Below are 24074 nucleotides of genomic sequence, written 5' to 3' on the forward strand. Positions count from 1 at the left end.
GGGCGAGGATATGCAAATGGCCGCCTTCCCAAGGTGCACTGGGGCGGGCAGGTTCCGGATACTAAAGGAGAGGAAAATGAGATCCACCGAGGCCTGCGGTAAACTAGTTTGCACGCACACACACACACACACACACAGGATGTAGTTAATGAGGGGCCAGCGCTATGATGTTGTCAGGACATGGTGGTTTGGCCTAATACTGGTGTATCGCCATGGCTACCGCACCTAGGCTACTATGTCAAGTAAACGCATATGTTTAAATGTTCAAAATGTTCAAACCTTTCCAGAATTTGATGTAAATGACGGGTTTGTTTTTGGGAGGGGAGAGATTCTGGCCGCCACTCCACCGCTTTTTAACGCACTTTTTTGTTTTGTCTGATTTCCTTCGCCGCGTTTTTTTTGTGTTTTCTAGTTTTTTCGGCAAAAACAAAAGTTTAGCGGACTTCAGGTGGACTGAGAGTCCGTCGGTGTTTGTGGTTGGTCTGTTTGTGTTGTTGCCACGGCTCGCCCGCCCGCAACCTCCCACTCTGGGTTTTTGGAAGTCGCGGCATCAAGCGATTTGTTTTGACTCGCGTTTTGTTTCTTTTCTCCAGCCAGTTTTAGGGCTGAGGCGTTGGCTTCCGTGCGCTTCCCTCGGAGGCAAACAAACCTGACATTTGAATTGTATTTGGGGAGGGAGGAGGGTTACGTACATACTTTATATATCTAAACATGTTTTTTATTCTGTACTATGCTTGCTTATAGGTCTACATATAAAAATAAATACATACTAGATAAACACATTATTATAGTTTAGTAGAATATTATTTTGAATAAATAAATAAATGAATCAATCAATCAATGCATTACAAAAAAAAATATATATATATAAATATGATTAAAATAAAATGTAAATAAATAACGTGAAAATAACGTGATATTAAATCCACAATGTAAAGAACAACAAAAAAGAGATTCACATTTTGGAGCAGTTACTGATAAAACCTTAAATAACCCGACTCGCGGTTGAACTCTCTCATCAAATGCGTTTGCTTGAACATGCGCTCCGTATTAACGCTCTTTCCGCATCTTCCGGGACGCCTACACGTATGGCTGCGGTCCAGGTGACCCCACACCGGCACCAACCGACTCACTGTGGACGGTATAATGTAAAACACGGTGCCTGCGAAGGTTGTCACGCGCACGCACAAAAAAATGAAAAAAAAACTTCCACTGTCCACGGAATAACAAAAGTGAGTGAGAAAGAGACTGAGAGAGAGAGAGAGAGAGAGAGACAGTGAGAGAAAAGGAGAGGACGTGAGAAAGGGAAAAAGAGAACGGATGAGGACGTAACAGACGTGAGCGATAGAGAAAAGGGGAGGGGGTGTGAGAGAGAGAGAGAGAGAGAGAGACAAAGATAGTGTGTGAGAAAGAGACAAAGAGGATGGATGTGAGAGAGACAAAAATAGGGTGTGTGTGTGTGTGTGTGTGTGTGTGTGTGTGTGTGTGTGTGTGTGTGTGTGTGTGTGTGTGTGTGCGTGTGAGACAGAGAGAGAGAGGGAGACGTTCAGAAAAGAGACGGGGAAAATGAAAAGGAGAGAGAAGCATCCTTCCTTCAAACCCCCTCTAAATTACGGGGTTTTAACGTCTTGTCCTCTTTTATTCTCTGGTTTTCACAGAGAGCGGGATGAGAAGGAGGGAGAGTGTCACGCGGCTTTATTAAGTAGTGGGTTGTAAAGAAAAAAAAAAAAAACATAAAAAGCCGACGGGCTCTGACAGGTCAACACACACACACACACACACACACACACACACTTCAGTTTAAAGGCACATGTTTAACGGAGCACTAAGCCCTCTCTCTCCCTCCCTCTCCCTCTCCCTCTCTCTGCTTTATAAAGGTTAACAGTGTGTTCGCCGTGTTCTTTTTCCACAGAGAAAAGTGTTTTTTGTTTCCTTCTGGGGAACAACATTTTTTTGCCGGATCCCTGGGCCACACAGCGCTTCTACTAGCGACCATACCAGGTAAGCGCAGCTTAAGCCTCACATATTATCTGCAAAGAATCACATTTTGTACATTCTATATATATATATATAGATATATACTGCATATATTTGGATACAGTATTTGGCTATTTGAATTTTTTATTTTTTTTATATTGTAATTATTTATGTATTTCATTTTAGTCTATTGTATTACAGTAAATATATATTGAAAATGTTTTTTTTCTATTTTTTTTTTTTTTTAATTCCTACTGGGTTTTTTTAACTACCTACCTACTTTGTCTTTTTTATGCTTAAAATCTGCAAAGCAATTATAATTCCTTGTATATGAAAATGAACTTTATAGAAAATATAGAGATTCTGATTCAAGCAATTTTTTTTGGGTGATCCTGACTCCAATCCAATCCAATAACTTCTGGCCCCGCCCGCTCTAGCACCACCCTCTTACCGGAGAGCTTGTTGTGGTGGAGGAACTCCATGTGCAGCCGGTGGCCGGCGCGCTGGGCCAGCAGGTAAGGGGTGGAGGCGACCGGGTCCCCGGTGGTGCACATCACGTCCGCCCCGCTGAAGACCAGGACCATGGTCTGCAGCAGGTCAGGGGAGCTCACCGAGGAGCACAAAGCCTGTGCACACGCACGCGCACGCGCACACACACACACACACACACACACACACACACACACACACACACACACACACACACACACACACACACACACACACACACACACACACACACACACACACACAGAAGATGGAGATCGTTAATTTCCATCAGTAGCTCCATCAGTGGTGTATCTGTTGTATGAGTGGAGGAAAAATACTGAAACCCTCCCAGTATTGATATTTACTTGATTTACAAGGAAATATGTGGTTTGCTGTGTCATGTTTAAACTCCTTTTCTCAATGGTTCTGCAGCAGACGGTCTCAAACCACAGGGTGGGGGGCCACATTCAGGCCCCTAAGAGAATGTATTGTGGCCGGCAACTTGTTCAGAATGATATTGTTGAATGTGGCAACCCGGAAATGTATTTGAAAGGCACAGCGGCTAATTCATTGCACACAATTTTACTTAAGTACAGAATAAAACAGAATACAACAAAGATCTTAAAAAAAATATATTTATTCATTCATTTATGTGTCTGATTATATGTAACATGTAGCACTGACAGAAACATATAGTACACGTAGTACTGGATAAGAAGTGTTTTGTATAGTGTATTGCAATATTCAGTTCAAGTCAGTGATATTTCTACAGCCCTTGATCCCAATTACTGTTTGAAACGGCTTTAGACGGCAACAATCACAGGACACTTGTATGACGCTCCCTAAGCCCTGAGGCAGGTCAGAACAAACTGCTGAGATCCCTGGAATGCTCAGAAATACAACATCTTGATTCAAAGATGTCAGATTCAAAGTCCTTATTCGACACACGCGCAACTAAATTGGACCGCAAAATATTACAAGCACTTTCAGAGCAAAAGGGTAATTATAGGTTGCGGAATGAATTTCAAGTTACCCTAACCCTAACCCCTGCTATTAGGTCTGCCCCTCGTATCAGTACTTTTAAATATCTACTGAATTGTTTTACCGTGTGTTCTCTATGCATTATGTTGGTTGTTTTGAAGTGTGTTTTATAAATGCAAGTCAACTGATTTGACTTGACAATGTACAGTGAAGGGGTTATTATTATCAACGCTGTGGCGGTTCTTCCTGCCACACGCCGCCCGATTCGGCCCTACGACGCAGAGACACAGCCAGAGATGTTGCACACGCACCAGTTTATTGTAGAGAGCGGCCACATGCAGCAAGCCTGGAGCGGATGGACACGTGTCATGACAGAGGCTCTCTCCCCGTGTGTGAGTGTGTGTGTGTGTGTGTGTGTGTGGGGAGGAGTGATTTACCTGTTGCTCGTTGTTTGCTCTGACCAGCAACAGGCGTACAGCCAACACGGAGCCATCGTCTGGTCTGCACTCTGCGCATTGGTCCAAAACGGCCGACTCAAATATGTTTTCCCCCTGAATTCTTTCGAACGCGATTCAAAACGTAAAGGCGCAAAAGGACGTTACGCAATAACGGACGTATTTGAAGGCGTTACGGGGACGGCGGTGAAATGCCTGCGCGTCGACGTCCCAAAGCAAAACCGCAGTGTGACCCAGTAACGAGCCAACTAAGAAAAACCCTCTCCCCTCCTCTGCCTGATCTCCATTTGTTCGAAGACGGCGCCGACCCGCACCGGAGCCGAGGAGTGGGAGGAGTTCGAGTGGCGAGCGCCGGGAACTCCGACAGCGAGCCGCCTCGGCCTTTCACCGGCATCGATCCGTCGCAAAACAAGAGGTGGCGGGGGCACGATATAACCTGCTCACACGGAATCCTACCGCGAGATGAAGACGTCTGGAGGATGCGAGTTCCAAACTCTCTCACACGCACACACGCACACACCCACACACGCACACACACACACACACACACACACGCACACACACACACACGCACACACACACACACACACACACACACACACACACAGCTTTCTTTTCCATCTAATTACACCAAACAGTTTTGGACCAAAGGCTAAAATCAATACACATCCGTGGGCCGGTCAGCGGGAGCAGCGATGGAACGGGCATGAAGATGAGATTAGTTATGCTTTCTTACTCTCTCTCTCTGGCTCTCTCGCTCTTTGTCCTTATTAATCTCCCCCTTCCTGTGTTTCTCCCTCACACAAACACACACAGACACACACGCACAGACACACACACACACACACACACACACACACACACAGACACACACACACACGGAAGTCTAGGTCAGATTATGGCAAAGTAGTCCCAAGCACCCTGGCCTTATTCAGTATCATCTCTGGAAATGACCTTCGGTGTCATAGCAATTACCACAGCCACTAGAGGATGTGTGTGTGTGTGTGTGTGTGTGTGTGTGTGTGTGTGTGTGTGTGTGTGTGTGTGTGTGTGTGTGTGTGTGTGTGTGTGTCTGTGGGTGAGTGTGTGCACGCCTGTGTGTGTGTGTGTAATGGCCTAAGCAGGTCTTTTGACATATCCCTCTCTCGGTCATGCAGCCTGCAGAGAGTTTGTGGAGGTCACGGGGATACAAGCTCCTAATGGGGACCGTGGGACTATGAGGGAGAGGGCACGATATAAAAAGAACAACACTGTGTGTGTGTGTGTGTGTGTGCGCGCGTGTGTGTGTGTGTGTGCGTGCGTGTGTGCATGCGTGTGCGTCGGTGTGTGGGCGTATAGATGATTAAGACATTGTGTAAAAGGGCCTGAACATGTCCCGGCTGTATTACGATATGATTAGAAAGTCTTGGGGAGAATAAAAACGTCGTACGGTGCTGCAGTGGGATTTCGGCTCTTGCTCTTGAACGTGTGCAGTATTTTGGGGAATTTTTGTTCTTTTCATGAAATCAGAGGTGAACCTTCCAGGGTCTTTCTTCCAGATGAAACATATATTTATACACGTTGGTGCTTCCCATCGTATCGTGCTTATTTGTGCACCATCCAACATTCAAGAGGTTTATTCGTCACATACATATACATACTTTTATACATATACGCAGTGAAATGTCAATGCAACGCACCTGGTGATCACGCACAATATGTTCTAGACTGAACCCAGTAGCTACGTAAAATGTTCTACTTGACTTACTAACTGATTCCTAAAACGCAATGCAGTAAGCGAGTCGAATAATATAGAATAAAATAAAATAAAGAACTCGAAGGTCGTGCAGAGTGGGGGTACAAAATAGAAGTAAAGGGAATAGAGTTATGGGAGAGGCTTTTATGTATATACAGATATGTGCATTAAAGTGGCGTGTGAATAAAGTGAGGTGGTGTGTGTGGAGATGTACAGTATAGTATACAAGTAAATCGCGACAATACAGTAACAGTATTGGAGACGTATTGGAGAGGTACAACGGTAGGAAAGGGCAGGGAGAGAGCGGAACGGAGACGTTTTTTCGGGCTTCACTTCATTTGGGCTTTTTTTTTTTTCGTTCCGCGGTTCAGGGGACGAACCGGAGTCTGATCGCGGGTTTTCCAGGACACGAGATGAGCTTTCCGGGCTTTTATCCCCTGACTCTCTCTCCGCCCTCGACGCGAGCCCTGATTGGCTCCTCCCCCAGGAAGCCGCCTCCAGGGGTCCCGGGAAGACCCGGGGAGCCGAGCGGGCGCAGTTTGGCTCCGACGGATCCGGCGACGGTAATGGACTCGAAGGTGGGAACACAGCACTTATACGCACACACACACAACACACGTGTATTACTCACACACACATACACACACACACAAACACACGCACACGCACGCACGCACACATAAAACCCCCATTATGTGGGGCGTGTGATGTGTCCCTGATCCATTAACCTCAACCGAAAGGTGATGAGGCCTTTTATGGAGGAAGACTGCAAAAACCGACACCTTTCCAGACGATCTCTCTCCAACTCGCTCTCTCTCTTTCCCCCTCGCTTGACAGTATCGCTCTCTCTCTCTCTCTCTCTCTCTCTCTCTCTCTCTCCCTCTCTTCACGCCGCCATCACTTCCTGCCACTTCTTTTCTCACCCACAACCGTTTGTAATGTTCTCACAAACGGCAAATTCACAGATCCCTGGCGGCGCTCAACACATCTCGTTTTTTTTTTTTTTTTTCATGAGCACACATCCCCACACACACACACACACACACACACACACACACATCCCCACACACACACACACACACACACACGTGCAGACACGTGCACACACACGTGCGCGGCAGCAAAGCCGCAATAAAACCGACCCAAGCGTTTCTGTTGTGGATCCTAATCCACTTTTCCACTTACGCCGGTATATCGCATCATTCCGTCGCCCCCCCCCCCCTTTTCTCTTCCACCTCTACCCCTCACTCTCCCCCTCTTCATCCCTTCCCCTCTGCACATCTTCATCCCTCTCTCTCTCTCTCTCTCTCTCTCTCTCTCTCTCTGTTCGACGAAACAATACCACAAGGCTGATCTGCGTAAACGCTGACGCAGGTCGGAAACTCAGCCGTTTTTGTTTTTTTTCCCCCCTCCCAAAGACGGGCTCCTCGGTGCTTTCAAGACCTACTTCTGAGACGCAGCCGAAAGAAGGCCGTGTTGTTTTTCTGTTCATTTCATCACGTGAGCGCGTGAGGTGCCTGTGCCCCCACTTTTATCTTTACCACTTTATTATATTCACAGTCCCTGAACTTCGGCTGCACTTGCCCCCGAGAGGATTTTTATTTATTTTTTTTCCCCAATTTTTTTTTTTCCCCCCAAAATTTGTGATTATTTTTCCCCCCCCTCGCTCTCAAGAGAAAGACAAAGCAGCCGATGCGAGAAGAGCGAGGGGTTTTGAGTTCCAATATGATGATTTGCCCTCGATTTTTGACACTCCCGCAAAAAAGGAACCGAGACGCTGGCGATAATTCGGCACGGGCGCTGAATGGGAAAATGAGAAAGGGAAGATTTAAGAGACGAGCCGGTCGTAATTGGCTTTTGACGTTTTCGAGCCGTGGCCGACGGAAACACGTAGATATCGGTGGATGGCACGGATTTTCTGTTATCTTTCTCAACCGCACTGTTTTTTCCTGCTGTAACACCTGAATTTTCCTCCAGGGATTAATACAGTCTCATGATATCTTTTTGTTTGTTTTTATTTGTCATACCGGCATGAAAGTATAGTGGGATTTATTCCAAGATGCCGAAAAGTAGCTAAAATTGTTTTACGTATACTTTATCATTTTCAATGTATGTATTATCAGTGTATGTTATTCATTCGTAGTATCATTCTTATTAAGTTTTTTGTTTATCATGCTTGTTTGCTTATGATGTAAAACTCCAAAAAATACTCTGTAATAGAAGTATTACTCTTTATAAGAAAAACATTTCACAAAAAATGTATTTAAACCCGGTCTGTTGATGACGTCTCTATTATGTGCCAGTCGCATGACAGAGACGTCATCAAGACGCGACACGCCCACTCCCTCGCTGTGAATTCTCCGGACAATCACCTGCTCCGTTCACACATACCACTCAATCGGACATTATGCAGACTTTGTACTCGGGTCCAACGGATTCGGACATTTGTGTTCACACATACAGCTCCTCCAGGTAATGTCCGGATAATTTCGGTTTAATTTAGGTTGTTCATAATACAACCACTTTACCCATGAGCCAAATGCATCAAGATGCATTACAAAATGGCACAGAGTTGTACTTTGTGTCATTTTTAGGATTAGGGTTAACGTTAAGATTTCAAACATTTATAAATAACTGCATAAATATTATTCAATGTATATAATGATCGGGTTTTGCTCCTGTACAAGCCATAATTCCATATGATATCAAGTGTGTTTAAAGAAAAACATGTTTTATTCGCCGATATCATGGAGACACATAATCCTAAGCGTAACAGCTACAGTACGTCTCTGATTGGTGGAGCTCGCTGTTACGATGGAAATGTTTACCGCACCGGCTGATGGGTACACAGCCGCGCAAACGCTTATATTTATATACAGTTAAATCGTACCTATGAAGGGAATTCATACTGAGGATATATCCCTATGTCCTTATTCTCACCCAACATTGAATTGAATAGACCGTTCAATGGAGAAAAAGCAAAACTAATATTCCGCTTTTATTTTGTGATAGAATGAAATATAAACCCATGCATCTAAAAGTTAATACACCTATGCCTCCCCCCACCCACCTCCCCAGCGTGGCGTATTTTCATCAGGTTAGTTTTAATGAATGTATCTGCGCCCCCCTCCTTTTCCATGCCCCCCCTTCTAAAATCGAAGAAAAACTCCCCAATTTAATGAATTGGTTAAAATGTTAATGTTTATAATACTATAACAGTCAGACAACCGTAGGGAACGATTCAATACATATATTTTCGTGAATATGATCATGGAAAAGCGTGAGAACAGGTTGTATAGTTGTAGTCCTTGCATATTGTATATTTTTATTGCTCTGCTGCCTACCTACATACAGTACCTACATCCGCCGACCTACACCTACCTACCTATCTACACCTACCTACCTATCCACCTACCCATCCACCTACCCATCCACCCACCCACCTACCTAATCACCCATCTACCCACCTTCCTAATCACCCACCCACCCACGCATCCACCTATCTACCCACCCACCCATCCATAAATCCACCTAAATACCTACCTAATCACCCACCTACTTACCTAATCAAGTTCAAGTTCAATCCACCAACCTACCCATGACCTAAACACCTACCCACCTACATACCCACCCACCTACCTACCTAATCACCCACCTACCTACCCACCCACCCATCAATCAATCCACCTACCTACCCAACTAATCACCCACCCACCTACCTACCTACAGTATCTACCGACCTAATCATCAACCCACCCACCAACTTACCTACCTACCTAATCACATACCAACCTACCTACCCAATCACACACCCAACCGCCTACCTATCTACCTACCCACCCACCTACCTTATCACCCACCCACTCAACTACCTACCCAGAAACCCTGCCACCCACCTATTCACTCACCAACCCACCCAACCACCTATCTACCTACCTACCTACCTACCTACCCTCCCAGCCACCCACCCACCTACCTACCTACCCACCCACCCCCTCACCTACCTACCCTCCCACCCACCCACCCGCCCACCTACCTACCTATCCACCCACCCCCTCACCTACCTACCCTACCTAACAACCCACCCACCCACCTACATACCTACCCATCCATCCGTCAATCCACCTAGCTGTCTACCGAAAAACTGTATTGAAAAAAGTTGTTCTTATTTGTATAACAATTGTTTATTTTAATACCTGGTTGAGCTGCTTCTGGTCCTGGAGACCATCCAGGACCCTGCAGTACTTCCTCTCACGGTACTTCCTGCGCAGAAAGGTGGCCCGCTGCTCCAGCGACGCCCCCATGTGGAGCTCCTCCTCTGCGGGGAGGTTGGCGGCCCAGAAGCTGTTGGTGTTCTTGTTGCCCACCTCCAAGAACAGCTGAGTTGGGGGAATAAATGGCAGTGTGAGTCCATGGCGGCCATTTTCTATTGGCGGATTTTGATGGTGATGCCTTGTGAAGCTTTCCCTCTCTCCGTTAACTCGCTACAATTATTATGACTTCGGGGCAGATTTCTGCTTTCTATACATGAAAGCGGCTAACTGGCTTCGGCTCGGAGATAATTAATATTAATACCAAACAGAGGACTCACTAATATTTTATGACAACATTAAAGGGCATTAAATTGGCTCGTCTCCTCCTCGTATGCTTCGAATACACAAACCAGACCACATAGGATCAAAAAGGAAAATGTGTCAAAGGTCATTTTTTTTTATTCTTCCCAGTTAAAAGGGCTACCTCTTTTATTGGAATTCATCCATCAACTGAATCAGCTTTTTCCTCCTTTAGTGTCAGCTATGTTACACAGCAGCCATATAATGTATTTGCATTCTACACATGCTCAAAGATACTCTGCTTCCGTTGTTGCTGGTGCCGCCTTTCGGAATCCAAAGAGGGGAACGCGCAACAGGTGAAAGGCAAGCCGGTGTGAATTCGATCAACCAACGTCGCTGCTTGTGGCCATTAGATGCTTATTATGATGCTTATTGATCACCCACCTCCACCAGCTCGTTGCTCCAAACGCTGCTGTCCAGCTTCAGGCTCCGGACCTTGGAGATGCTGGGCCCCAGCGAGCGGTGCTGGCCTGGACCACACACAGAACAACACACAAGCACATAAACACACAAAATGATGAGTGCACAGGCTTTGGGAAAGCATTTGGGTGCTGTAAATATATATACAGTGTGTGTATATATATACTGTATATATATATATATATATATATATAGTACATTCTATAGAGAGGGGATAATGTGCAGCCAGGCTGTCACTATGACAACAACCTTCAGTTTGATACAAGACGCCTCTGCAAAAAGGGGTTATTTTGCCATAATGATTGACTGGCTGCACATAACCCTGCTTATTACACCTCTACTGACTAAATGGAGTAATACATTGAGGCGGAATATTGATTTTAGATAAATGCATTACAAGCATGCCTAGTTTAAGAGCATAGAAAAGCGCTTAGGAAAGTAGTAAATGTCGTAGTTAAAAAAGTAGTCGGAGTTAAAAAAGTCTTCCGTTGTAGATTCTATGTAGCGTCACTAGATGGCGCCACAAGTTAGTGTTAGCATTAGCATTAGCATGTAAGTGGAGTCATACGAAAGATGTGGATCGACTTAAATGGTTCTCCGTAACAATGGTCACTAGTAACAAACGGATCAGCGGTCATTATTCGGATATTGAACGCGGACTATTCGGATAAACAACTGACCGCTGATTGCAGCTATCGACCAATCAGATTCCAGTATTCCGCGGAGCTTACACTGTGGTTTATTCATTGTGATTATCATTATATGTTTTATTTCCCTACGTCTTTTGCCACGCCTTTGGAGTTTGCCCTTTCATGCAGTAATTACCACAAATCAAAATGCACAGATAATTCAAAATTACTCATTACTTGTGTAAACACACAAACATGCACACACACACTTAAAAATGTCAGGTAAGGAGTAGAAAGGAGACGGTTGAGACGGAGAAACGTTAGCGGGAGCCAATTCCCCCGGAGCGGACACGTTCTCTCCGTTCGGCTCGTTTAATTGGAAATGAAAGCGGAGAGCGAGGGCCATAAATTGCTAATGAATCATGGGTAATTCAGTGTGTTTGTCGGGTTTGTCGTTCTGTTTATTCGGTTGGGGCAGGCGACTCCGGGCGTCGCTTAAGGCCGGAGTCGCCTCCCCCCGCATGAAAAAACCATGACTTGAGCGCGTATTTAAAGAGAACCGAGATTATTCCGGAGGATCCTGCATGATCTCATTAGGGTCTGCGCCGCCGGAGCAAGGACGGGTGGGGGCTGACATGGAACTGACGTGGGTGGAGGTCGAGGGCCTCATTAGGACTCGAGAAGTGTCACAGTGTTCGCGGCGAGATTCTGGATGACAAACCCGGGACGCTGCCGAGCTGCGAGCGCTGGTGAAACTGTACCGTCAACGCGATCCAGGTTCTGGACCCAATGGTATAGTTTTTGGAAGGTTGTTTTGGGGGTTCCGCTGGCTAGCTTCAAATTGTGTCCAGTACTTATATTACACTTAGAACATATTAATGCTATATGCTAAAGCTGTTCTTTAGATTAGTACGTAAAAGTAAATAACAAGTACAAAAAAAAAAAAATGTAAGTAGAAATTCAGAATAATTTATAATCGTAATAATGCATTCACTTGATGCATTTTTAACGCCGCTGTTTAAATGACCAGTTAGGGAGCGTCTGCAAGTTACACAACACCGTTTCAAAGAGCAATAACTCACTACAAAGTACAAACCAAACGCTTTTTTACAAAGTCCGCTGCAAAAATATGATTTGACATAAATGCCTTATTTCATTGTTTTCCATGCCTAAATATAGCATTCCATGAAGACAGCCAACTGGCTCAGGGCAAACAAATAGCAGAACAATGGTGAAAATGACATTAAATACATTTTGATGAAGATTGTTTTCTGTTGCTGTCCTCACTCAATCTTTATCAAATCGTAGCATGGCTGTCACTCAAAGCACTGCTTTTTACATGGGACCATCTTTCTTTAGGGTCAGTACATTGCAGGGGTGTTGTTTTATTTTATTTTCATTTTATTTATATTTTTGTGTTAAATATTACATTTTATCAGCGGAGGAAGGTCGCTCCCCTGGTTTAGTACGTTAAAAGATTTGCAATTAATCGCAAAGAACTACACAAATATTATGCGATTAATCGCGATCAATTATTTTAATCGTTTGACAGTGCTAAAAATGTAGACTTCTTTTCCTGCTTTGGATGGAATAAGGACAATGCTGTGAGTGCTTTAATACATAGTGTCTACAAGTGTAAACTGATTTAATCCCCCCAGTATGCTACGAACCTGATTAAGTACTCTCCAACTTCCTTCTTGAAGGTAAATTACCTCCAAACATTCGACAGCCACACCTCACCTGCCCCCTCGCCAGCGCCACTCAATCTGTCAATAGATTCAACCCCAATTAAAAACTTTCCTGCCAACTTCTGGACGCCGCGCCGGAGCACTTTTCCAACCCCTCCCTCTTCTGGTGACATTTGGCCGTCTCGCGGGAGCCCCGATGCCGGGAAAAACAAAAGAGCCCCGGCATTTATTTTTCGCCCCGGCGACAGTTGCCGGGGCGAAAAAATAAATGCCGGGGCTCTTTTGTTTTTCCCGTCTCGCCGAGACGCGGCCGGAATTAGAGGAGCTTATTGCGAATAACACGAGCTGGAGAGGGGCCGGATCAGCGTGGCGTTCCCTAAGTTCCAATCTATTGGTTTACCACAGTGCCAATGCCGAGTTTTTAAGAAATATATGAAAAAAAATACTTCTTGAAGAAAACCATTTAATGAGATGTTAAATTTTGTATTTAATATACTGTATGTATTAAAGGTCTTGATTTGCTGGTGGAATAAGCAGTACCGTCATGGACCACTAGGGGCTTGCCCCAAACAGGTTTTAAAAAATCATCAATCCTGTTGGATATTTGGGGAGGTGGGTGGGGGGGGGGGGATAACTCCATTAATAATACAAATATGGTAAGTAAGTAAAAACATGAGTAAGTGAAGTTAGACGAACGCTGGCGCGCTCAGCCGAGACTCGTTATGCAGAAAATAAGGAAGTTGGAACACGTCGTTAAACAGTTTCCAAAAACATCGCCCGGCGCCAGAGATCAAAAAGGCTCCGTCTCCGGGGAGGGAATCTGGACCCGTACAAACGCTCCGTAATGCTACGAAATACGCTACAAATGTTCCACATTAGAGGGAGCGAGAGCGGCCTATTAAAATGTACACTTAGCCTCTCTCGGCCCCCGTTTTCTCCCCCATTCCTCCGCCTCCACCCCCCCTCCACCCGGGCGTGGAGAGCCGGGAAGCCAATCTGGGATCATTCCTACCATTAGATTTCTCATTACTTCCATCCTCTCCTTCTCTTTGAGCGCTTCCCCTTGATTGTCCGCGGCACCCAGGAATGCTAATTAAAAGCGCGGGGCGCTCATTGGTATTCTGAGCGAGGGCCAATTTGAAGACGGCGGCAACGGCCGCGGCGTGAGGAGCGGCCTTCCTCCGCTGACAAAATGTAATATTTAACACCCCTGCAAATGAAATCATTTAAGGGGCGTTTGGAAAAAAAAAAAAAAAAAAGTGGGGGGGTTGTCGGATATCTGACGCTCGGCCAATTACACGGGCGAGGTGAAGGATCGAATTAAAGCGAACGACTCCGGGGAGAGAGAGAGGGAGAGAGAGACTCACAGACCTCCTGGCGGAGTTAGAGAAACAGATAGAGGAGAGCGAGGTGCTAAACGTGACACACTGGCAGTGAAGTATCGACGTGCGGCGGCACGTGCGAGAAATCCTGTAGCGCTGCCTCGCCAAACTCCGATCTCCATGGTAACCAAGCCTAAAAAAGGGAGGGAGGGCTCGGGGAGGGTCATTAAAGTGTTGGGTAAAGATGAGAGTATGAATTCTACGTTTATTAGTGCTGCTTGTTGCACCGCATGGATTCATTAAAAACAGAGATTTACAACCTGTGATACACCTGGTGGTCCGCAAGGGTACCACAACCGCTCCGCCAAATCAATGCCGACACATCCGGCATTTTTAAAAACTCATGGCATGGATGGATCTCCAGTGTTGATATCTAATGTTGATCTGTAATGTTGATCTCTAATGTTGATCTTGAATGTTGATCTCAATATTGATCTCTCATGTTGATCTCTCATGTTGATCTTCAGTGTTGATCTTTAATGTTAATCCCTAATGTTGATCCCAAATGTCGATCCGTAATGTTGATCTCCTATTTTGATCTCTAATTTTGATCTCAAATATTGATCCGTAATGTTGACATAAATTGTTGATCTCTAAAGTTCATCCTATTATATATCTCCAATGTTGGTGTCTCATGTTGTCTCTAATGTTGATCTTTAATTTTGATCTCTAATGTTGAAGAACCTTTAATTATCACACAACACACCACGCTACAACACATGCACACGGTTTGGATGGTGGCCGGTGAAATAAGGCCTCTGCATTTAACCCATCCTGGCTTGTCCTTCCTCTGGGGGGGGCAGCCAGGAGCAGTGGGCAGCTTTGGGAGATAATCCGCCCGGAGCACGGTGCGAACAGCGCCCCGGGCGGGAATCGAACCCAGGACCTTCTTGCTGTGATGCACTGCTGCCTCACTGCTGCTGATCTCTAATGTTGATCCTAATGTTGATCTCAAATTTTGATCTTGATGTTGATCTCTAATTTTGATCTCTCATGTTGATCTCTAATTTGGATCTCTAATATTGATCTACAATGTTGATCTCTAATGTTGATACTAATGTTTGTCCCTAATGTCGATCCTAATGTTGATCCCTAATGTTGATCCCTAATGTTGATCTCTAATGTTGATCTCTAATGTTGATACCAATGTTTGTCCCTAATGTTGATCCTAATGTTGATCCCTAATGTTGATCCCTAATGTCGATCTCTAATGTTGATCCCAATATTGATCTCTTATATTGATCTCTAATTTTGATCCTAATGTTGATCTCTAATATTCTTCTCAAATGTTGATTCCTAATATTGATCTGTAATGTTGATCCTTAATGTTGATCTCTCATGTTGATCTCTCATGTTGATCTCTCATCTCTCATGTCTCTAATGTTAATCTCTTTTGTTGATCCTAATATTGATCCTATTTTTAATCTCTAACGCTGATCTCAAATGTTGAACACTAATGTTGATTCCTAATATTGATCCCTAATATTGATTTCTAATATTGATTTCAGATTGTTGATCCCTAATATTGATACCCAATGTTGATCTCTACCATTGATCTCTAATGTTGATCTCTAATGTTGATCCTAATGTTGATCCCTCATGTTGATCTCTAATAGTGATCCCCAATGTTGATCTCTAATATTGATCCCCAATGTTGATCGCTAATGTTGATCTCTAATTTTGATCTCTCAAGTTGACTTAAATGGCGATAGTGGCGCCACCCCTTGCGGTCGTCTTTTGCACATTTTCGTATTGTTTTCCGTTTTTTATAATAATGTCCGCCAAATAAGCATCGGCAGTAACCTCTTACGGCCGTGATGCACTCATGGATATAAAAACTTCCCTAAACAAACAACTTTGGGAATTTTTATCCGTGGAAGCAGAGTGGCCGGCTGAAATTCTACGCGGGAAGGCGCTCAACAACAACAAAAATGGAGCCGCTGAGCAGACCCACGGAGGAAGCACCGTGGTAAACGAGGCGGAATTCGGGTCAGAATGAGGACGCAACCTTACCGTCCACCTCTGCCAAGCATCCTTTTTGCCAACGTTCAGTCACTGGAGAACAAGATGGATGAACTTCAGCAAGGATTAAATCGAGACACGAGGAACTGTTGCGTCCTCTGCCTGACAGAAACATGGTTGAACCCACTGGTGCCGGATGAAGCCATCCATCCAGCCGAGTCCTTCTCCATGTTCTGCGGCGACAGATTGGGGGAGTCGGGGAAATCCAAAGGTGGAGGCGTCTGCCTAATGGTAAACCACCAAGCCTCTCTCCCGCTCCTGTTGCCGAACCTGGAACAGCTGACCATCTTATGCCGTCCATTTTATCTCCCCCGGGAATACAGCACGGTCATCATTACAGCCGTTTACATCCCACCGCAAGCGGATATCGACACAGCACTGTTGGACCTGTATGATGTGTTGTACGGATTTCAAAATAAACATCCCGACGCGGCTGTGGTGGTGACTGGGGACTTTAACAGAGCGAACCTTAAAAAAGTTCTGCCTAATTTCCACCAACACATCATGTGTGCCACCAGAGGAGACAGCATTGTTCCCACGGTGAAAGTTTGGATATTTCCAAACCAGAAACCGTGGGTTGATAAATCCATCCACTGCGCTCTGAATGCTCGCACGGCCGCTTACAACGACGGTCTTGTATCCGGAAAAATGGACGATTACAACGCGGTGTCTTGCAATCTGTGGAGGGCCGTGAAGGATGCTAAACGGACGTACAGGAAGACTGTGGAGCTACAGATGGAGCAGGGAGACACAAGACGATTGGGGCAGGGGCAGGGGCTGCGGACGATAACAAACTACAAGAGCAGCTCCTCCCCTGCCACGAGTGTGGACGCCTCCCTAGCCAACGAACTGAACTCCTTTTATGCGCGGTTTGAGTCTGGCAACAGCACTGCTAACTCGCCGGCTAATTGGAGGCACACTGCTGGGGATGAGCGCGCACTATCAGTGTCCGTGCACGAGGTCAGGAAGGCTCTGATGCGGGTCAACACGAGGAAAGCTGCGGGCCCAGATGGCATATCTGGTGGGTACTGAAAACCTGTGCTAACCAGCTAGCGGTGTTCACTACAATATTCAACATCTCCCTGGCTGAATCAGTGGTCCAGTCCTGCTTCAAGAGGTCCACCGTCGTTCCTGTCCCAAAGATCGCCTCTCCTGCCTGGCTGAATGACTACCGTCCAGTGGCCCTCACCTCAGTGGTCATGAAGTGTTTTGAGAGGCTGATTAAGGATTATATCTGCGCCCCCTCCCCGCACCTTGGACCCATTGCAGTTCACATACTGGCAGAACAGATCCACAGATCTGTCAAGTCCTTCTACTGTGGAGCGGTGGAGAGCATCCTGACAGGCAACCTTACTGCCTGGTTTGGGAACTGTACTGCTCAGGACAGGCGGGCCCTGCAGAGGGTGGTGCGTTCAGCTGAACGTACCACTGGAACTACCCTCCCCTCCCTGCAGGACTTATACACCAGGAGGTGTAGTAGCAGAGCCTGCAGGATCATGAAGGATCCTCATCACCCCAACAACAGACTGTTCCAGCTGCTGTGGTCAGGCAAGCACCTCCGCAGTCACACAGCGAGAACAGAGAGACTGAGACAGTTTTTTCCCGCAAGCTATAAGAACTGTCAAAGCTGACCTCACCAGGGGTCCTCACTGAGCCACACACATAGGCTCTACTACCTACTGTACTATATGTAGCATACTGTACCGCATACTGTGTCACTGTTCTGGGTGGTTCGGTGTTACCATATTGCTGCGCCGTACTGTTGTATACTGTGCTGTATTATCCCACAAACCCTACCTCACTTTATTCACATGCCACTTTAATTCACAAATCTGTATATACAATCTATACATCATTGCCTATCCCATATACATACAGTATGTCTATCCCATACGCCTATTCCCTTTATCTATTCCATTTTATTTTATTTTATTCTATATATTTTTATTTTATTCTATAAGTATTCGACTTACTGTATTACGTTTTAGGAATCAGTTAGTTGGTCAAGTAGAAAGAAATTTTCCTAGGACATATTGTGTAATCACCGGGTGCGTTGCATTACATTTCACTGCATATATGTATGAAAGTATGTATATGTATGTGATGAATAAACCTCTTGAATCTTGAATGTTGATCTCTAATGTTGAACCAAATGTTGATCTCTAATGTTGATCCCTAATGTTGATCCCCAATCGTGATGTAAAATGTCAATCGCTAATGTTGATCCTAATGTTGATCTCGAATATTGATCTCTAATGTTGATCCTTATGTTGATCTCTAATTGTTGATCCCTAATATTGATACCCAATGTTGATCTATAATGTTGATCCTAATGTTGATCTCTAATTTTAAACTCTCATGTTGACCAATAATGTTGATCTCTATTGTTGATACTAATGTTTGTCTCTAATGTTGATCTCCAATTTTAAACTCTCATGTTGACCTATAATGTTGATCTCTATTGTTGATACTAATGTTTGTCTCTAATGTTGATCTCTAATGTTAATCTCTAGTTTTGATCTCTAATGTTGATCCTAATGTTCATTTCTAATATTGATTCTAATGTTGACCCTAATGTTGACTGTTACGTTGATCCCTAATATTGATCCCCAATGTTGATCTCTAATGTTGATCTCTAACGTTCATCCTAATGTTGATCTCTTATGTTGATCCAAATATTGATTCATAACATTGATCTCTAATCTTGATCCCAATGTTGATCCTTATGCTGATCTCTAATGTTGATCCCAATGTTGATCTATAATGTTGATTTCTAATGTTGATCTCTAATGTTGATCTCTAATTTTGATCTCTCAAGTTGATCTCTAATGTTGATCCCTAATGTTGATCCCTAATGTTGATCCCCAATCTTGATGTCAAATGTCGATCTATAATACTGATCTCTAATGTTGCTTTATAATGTTGATCTAGAATGTTGATCTCTCATGTTGATCCCTCATGTCGATCTATAATATTGATCTCTAATGTTGCTTTATAATGTTGATCTAGAATGTTGATCTCTCATGTTGATCTCTAATGTTGATCTAACATGTTGATCTCTCATGTTGATCTCTAATGTTGATCACCCATCTGGGTTTTCTGTTAAATTGGAAGGATCCAGTAACCATTTTATGAATTTACAGACAGCCTCGACCAAATAATGCATTTAACTAAGAATTTGCAGAGTTGTTCTCTCGTTTTATGTCAAAATTTGACATGATGCCCCAGCCAAAATGTTGTGACTGATTTTATGGAGGTTCTTGACTCTTAACCTCACTCAAGCAGTATGAGAACCTACACATTGTAAGGGCCACACCCTTGACTTAGTACTGTACAGTGGTCTCACCCCTGAAAACAGAGACAAAGGATATCTGTCTGTCCGATCACAAAGCAGTTTCATTCAGTGCGGTCTTATCCCAATTTTATACTACTCACAACAAGCCTGTCCGCCTCCATATTTTAAATTCTATGTCAGCGAGAACGTTGTCGGAGCTTCTCAGTGCTGCTGCTTTACCTTTATCTGCCTTTTATCCAGATTTTAACAAAGAGGAGCTCGTCTTCCATTTTAATGGCACGTGTCTGACTGCCCTGGACTCTGTCGCCCCCATAGGACAAAAAGCAAAATGAAACATCGCAGCCCTGGATAAATGAATCCACCCAGGAACTAAAGAGACACTGTAAGAGAAAGGACTGGAAAAAGAAGAAGAGTGGTTTAAACGTACTTCATGAGATCTGGAAAGACGCTATGCGCAATTATCAAAGGGCAGTTAAAGAAGTAAGAGCAATTTTCTTCTCTAAATTGATTGTTGCAAGCCATTCCAACCCCAGAATTTTATTTCAGGCAATAGGCTCTGTCATCAACCCCTCCCCCTGCCATCTTACTGAACAGCTGACAGGGAAAGTGCAATCACCAGATGTGTGTGAGGAGTTTTTAAACTTTTTTTGCGGATAAAGCTGAGAATATAAGGCAGCAAATTACGCCCCCTGACCAAGTAGTACATGGCAGTAGGGACATTTACAGTTATTTTAGCAATTTTGAAACTGTCACTATCATTTTTACTGTAAACTCCATCCCACATGAAATCAACCATGTGCAGCCTTGATATTATCCCCACCACATTTCTTAAAGAAGTGATGGACACAATTGGACCCAGTATATTATCTATTATAAATAGCTCACTGCAGAAAGGCATTTTTTCTTCTGCTTTTATACATGCTGTGGTCCATGCTCTTTTAAAGAAACCTAACCTCGATACCTCTGTTCTTAACAATTTTAGGCCCATCTCTAAACTTCTATTTCTATCGAGGGTTTTAGAGAAGGTGGTTTCAACCCCACGCATGTCTTTTATGTGTCATAAACACATCTTTGAGAAATTCCAGTCTGGTTTTAGAGTTTTACATAGCACAGAACCTGCCCTCCGCAAAGTAACCAATGATATCCATTTAGCAGCTGACAGGGTGTAAAGTGCAATTTTAATTATTTTAGATCTAAATGCAGCCTTAAACAGTGTAGATCATATCATTTTAATTGACCGTCTTAACACCCGGGTTGAGATCAAGGACACTGCACTTAGCTGGTTTTATTCCTACCTTTTAGAAAGAACCTTTGTGGTCTCCATAGATAACGACTCATCCTCTACAGCTCACATTAGCTGTGGTGTACCGCAAGGCTCCATTTCAGGGCAATTTTATTTTCAATCTATGTGCTTCCTCGGCCAAATTTTCCAAAGACACAATGTCTCTCTTCATTGCTACGCAGATGACACACGGATAAACCTTCCTCTGAGATCTGCTGTTGTAGATTGTCTCAACGATATCAACTGTTGGATTGCACAGACTTTTCTTCGGCTCAATAATTGCAAATCAGAAATCATATTGTTCACTCCCCCAAATTCTACCTGTCAAATTGAGCGTGGCCTCGGTAATCTCCGCAAATGTGAAGTCTGTTGCCAGAAACTCGGAAGTACTATTTCACTCTGACCTAAACTTTGAACCACAAATTTAAAAATATGTCCAGTCCTGCGTCCTTCAACTGAGAACCATTTCAAGAATCAAACCAATAGTACACAGCGACCTGGAAAAATTAATCAAGGCTCTAATTAACTCCATCCTTTCTGGCATCAACCAAACGTCTCTCTCTCTCGCCTCCAACTAGTTCAGAACGATGAATCACTTTTAAAAGCACGTCTGGGTCTGACTCCCAGCTACATAACAGATATGTTGACCGCCATATGAGCCAGTGCGCAGCCTCATGTCCTTAGGCGGGCGTGGCCCTTCTGGCTGTTTCAAAGTCTAGACTTTAAACCGAAGGTGACCAAGCCTTTTCTATCAGGGCCCCTCAAATTTGGAACGACCTGCCTGCGGAGATATGGCTGGCAGTGACTTCTTTTAAATCACTTCTCAAAACCCATTTTTAAAGATCTGCTTTTATGTGATGCCGCACCCTTTTATATCTATTTTATTTTTTACTGACATTTTTTTTTTCCTTTTTATTTCTTTCTATTTATTTATTTTAATTGTCTCTTTATCCACTTTGACAATTGAATGAATTTATTTAATTCCTGTTTATTAATGTTCCTTTGATTTTTAATTTCATTAACTCTCTGCTTTTATTTCACGTGTCAATGCACTTTGTAAACTGTGTTTTAAAAGGTGCTATTTAACCAAAGCTATTATTGTTATTATCATTATTATTTTTATTGTTCATTGTGGTCGGACGTCGACCGCAATGAAATTTTTTCACAATTGTCAAGTTGGCTGAAAAGGTACGGAAGGGGCTTTTTAACTGCAAATTTTTACCTATATTTTAACAAATACTTCTACCTCGTCTAGCCAAGGTACACTAAGGGATGACCACCATACCAAACCCTGGTATCTCTTCACATCACCCCCCCCCCACATTTAATCTTATTTAGTGTGTCAACCAAAACAATAAAAAATATATATCTCAAAATAAACAGTTGGAGACCTCGCCCGGTTGCGCCCGGTGGCCCTTATCGTCGCTGTTGTCATTTCATCTGAACCATCCAGCGCAGAGATTAGAGGGACTCCAGAGGCCACGAGCCATGGCCCTGTAAGTGGCTTATCACCTGCCATCTTATCCCCATAGAACCTGCGGGTCACACTACTTAGTCACACACACACACACACACACACACACACACACACACACACACACACACACACACACACACATTCCAACAAACACACCCCAACACACACAGTACGCACACACAATCCTATATGCACACACACACCTCGTAGACTGGGGCGAAAATAAACACATCTGCACTGGAGATCGTTCAGACTCACTCACTTTGAGAAGTTACGCGACCAGACTCCCATCTACGGCACGTCTCTGCCTTTTTCTACTTGTAAAAGTTTAGCAGTAAGTTAATTCATTATCCAAGAAAAGCACAAAACAGAACGGATGTGTTTTCATCCCACTAGCTCTCAAACATCTGAAAGCGTGCGTGGCCTTCATGAATCTTTTACAAGGCTTGTATGGTTGAGGAAGATACTCCACACTCCTTGTATCGGCGTTGGAGTCCGCGGGTCGAGTGAGTGTTTGGTAACTTCTCGTTCCGAAGGGCCGAGGAAACGAGCTGGAAGGAGGGATGAGATAGCGTGCTGGAGATTTCAGTGGACGTTAGGCTGGTTGGGGTGGGTAGGTTGTATGGCCCCAGTTGTACTCATCATTCAATCAGAGGGTGTTCAAAACCAACCACACAAAACCAAACTTTGCCTGATTGACGCGGGCACTCGAGGTTGACGCCGACATCCACTTCTGGCTTTTAGAGATCGCTGTTTGCACTTAAAGCTACATAAGATAGAAGAACTAACAGAGGGAACTCAGTGAGTTCTACTTGAAAGTGCTCAGCTGGAACTCATTGGTTTCGGCAAAGGAATAAAGAAGGAATCCTCTACAGCCCAAATTTGGAATAGAGTCTCAACTTGTTTCCATTACGCTTTGTCAAAAAATGCTGCGACCGCATCGCACCGTGAACTCTGCAGCGCGTATCGTACCGAACGTTAAGCCAATCGTCACACCCCTGCTACTACCGTGGCCCAAACTTGAGTGTTGGCGATCGGCACAGACACATTTCTAACGGTTCCTAGAGAGACACTCGAGTATTGGCAGTAGTAGTAAGGGGTGTGTCGTTACAACTCTCCTACCAAAGCCAAAGCTGAATTGTGGAGCGCTCAGAGAACAGTGAAGTTTGGCCAGAAGTAGTAGCGGTGTATAGTTACTCCCCTACTACTACTGCCAAACCTGACTTTGAGCCTTGAGGCGCTCAGAGACACAGACATCGTCCACGGGAGGAACCTAGTACGCAGAAAGAAAGAGAGCAAGAGAAAGAAGAGGGGCGGCCCCGCCCCCCCAGCCCTCCATCCTTTTTACCTGCACACTTCTTGCAGATGACCACGCCCAGGTTGACCGACGCCCACTCGGGCCGCGGCGCGCCGCAGTCGGCGCAGCGCCGGTTGGCCTCGTTGAACCAGACCTTCTCGGCCACTTCGTAGTCGGACAGCGTCTCCACGATCGATTCCTGGACCGCTTCAATCCACTCCGCCTTCTCCCGATCCGACTCCGCCGCGAAGCTGCAAACATTGATTTTCTTTTCTTTTTTTTTTTTTTGGACATAGCCAATCCCCAACTCTCTTCCCCCAACGCCCCCCCCA

The 24074-nt window shown here is 44.5% G+C and overlaps 1 protein-coding gene across 1 annotated transcript in view; it reads right to left on the bottom strand.

Annotated features, from left to right (window-relative positions):
- Nucleotides 1-24074, bottom strand: part of arap2 (ArfGAP with RhoGAP domain, ankyrin repeat and PH domain 2) — a gene marked incomplete at both ends in the record, with an annotated part of 123897 nt that overhangs the window by 51216 nt on the left and 48607 nt on the right. Inside the window, 4 exons of the mRNA XM_080023155.1 lie at nucleotides 2429-2603; nucleotides 9834-10016; nucleotides 10635-10720; nucleotides 23794-23993. Of these exons, the coding sequence (XP_079879281.1) occupies nucleotides 2429-2603; nucleotides 9834-10016; nucleotides 10635-10720; nucleotides 23794-23993 (644 nt within the window). The remainder of the gene's footprint in view (nucleotides 1-2428; nucleotides 2604-9833; nucleotides 10017-10634; nucleotides 10721-23793; nucleotides 23994-24074) is intronic.

Source organism: Zeus faber (genome assembly GCF_960531495.2).
Source record: "Zeus faber genome assembly, chromosome: 22".
Lineage (NCBI taxonomy): Eukaryota > Metazoa > Chordata > Actinopteri > Zeiformes > Zeidae > Zeus > Zeus faber.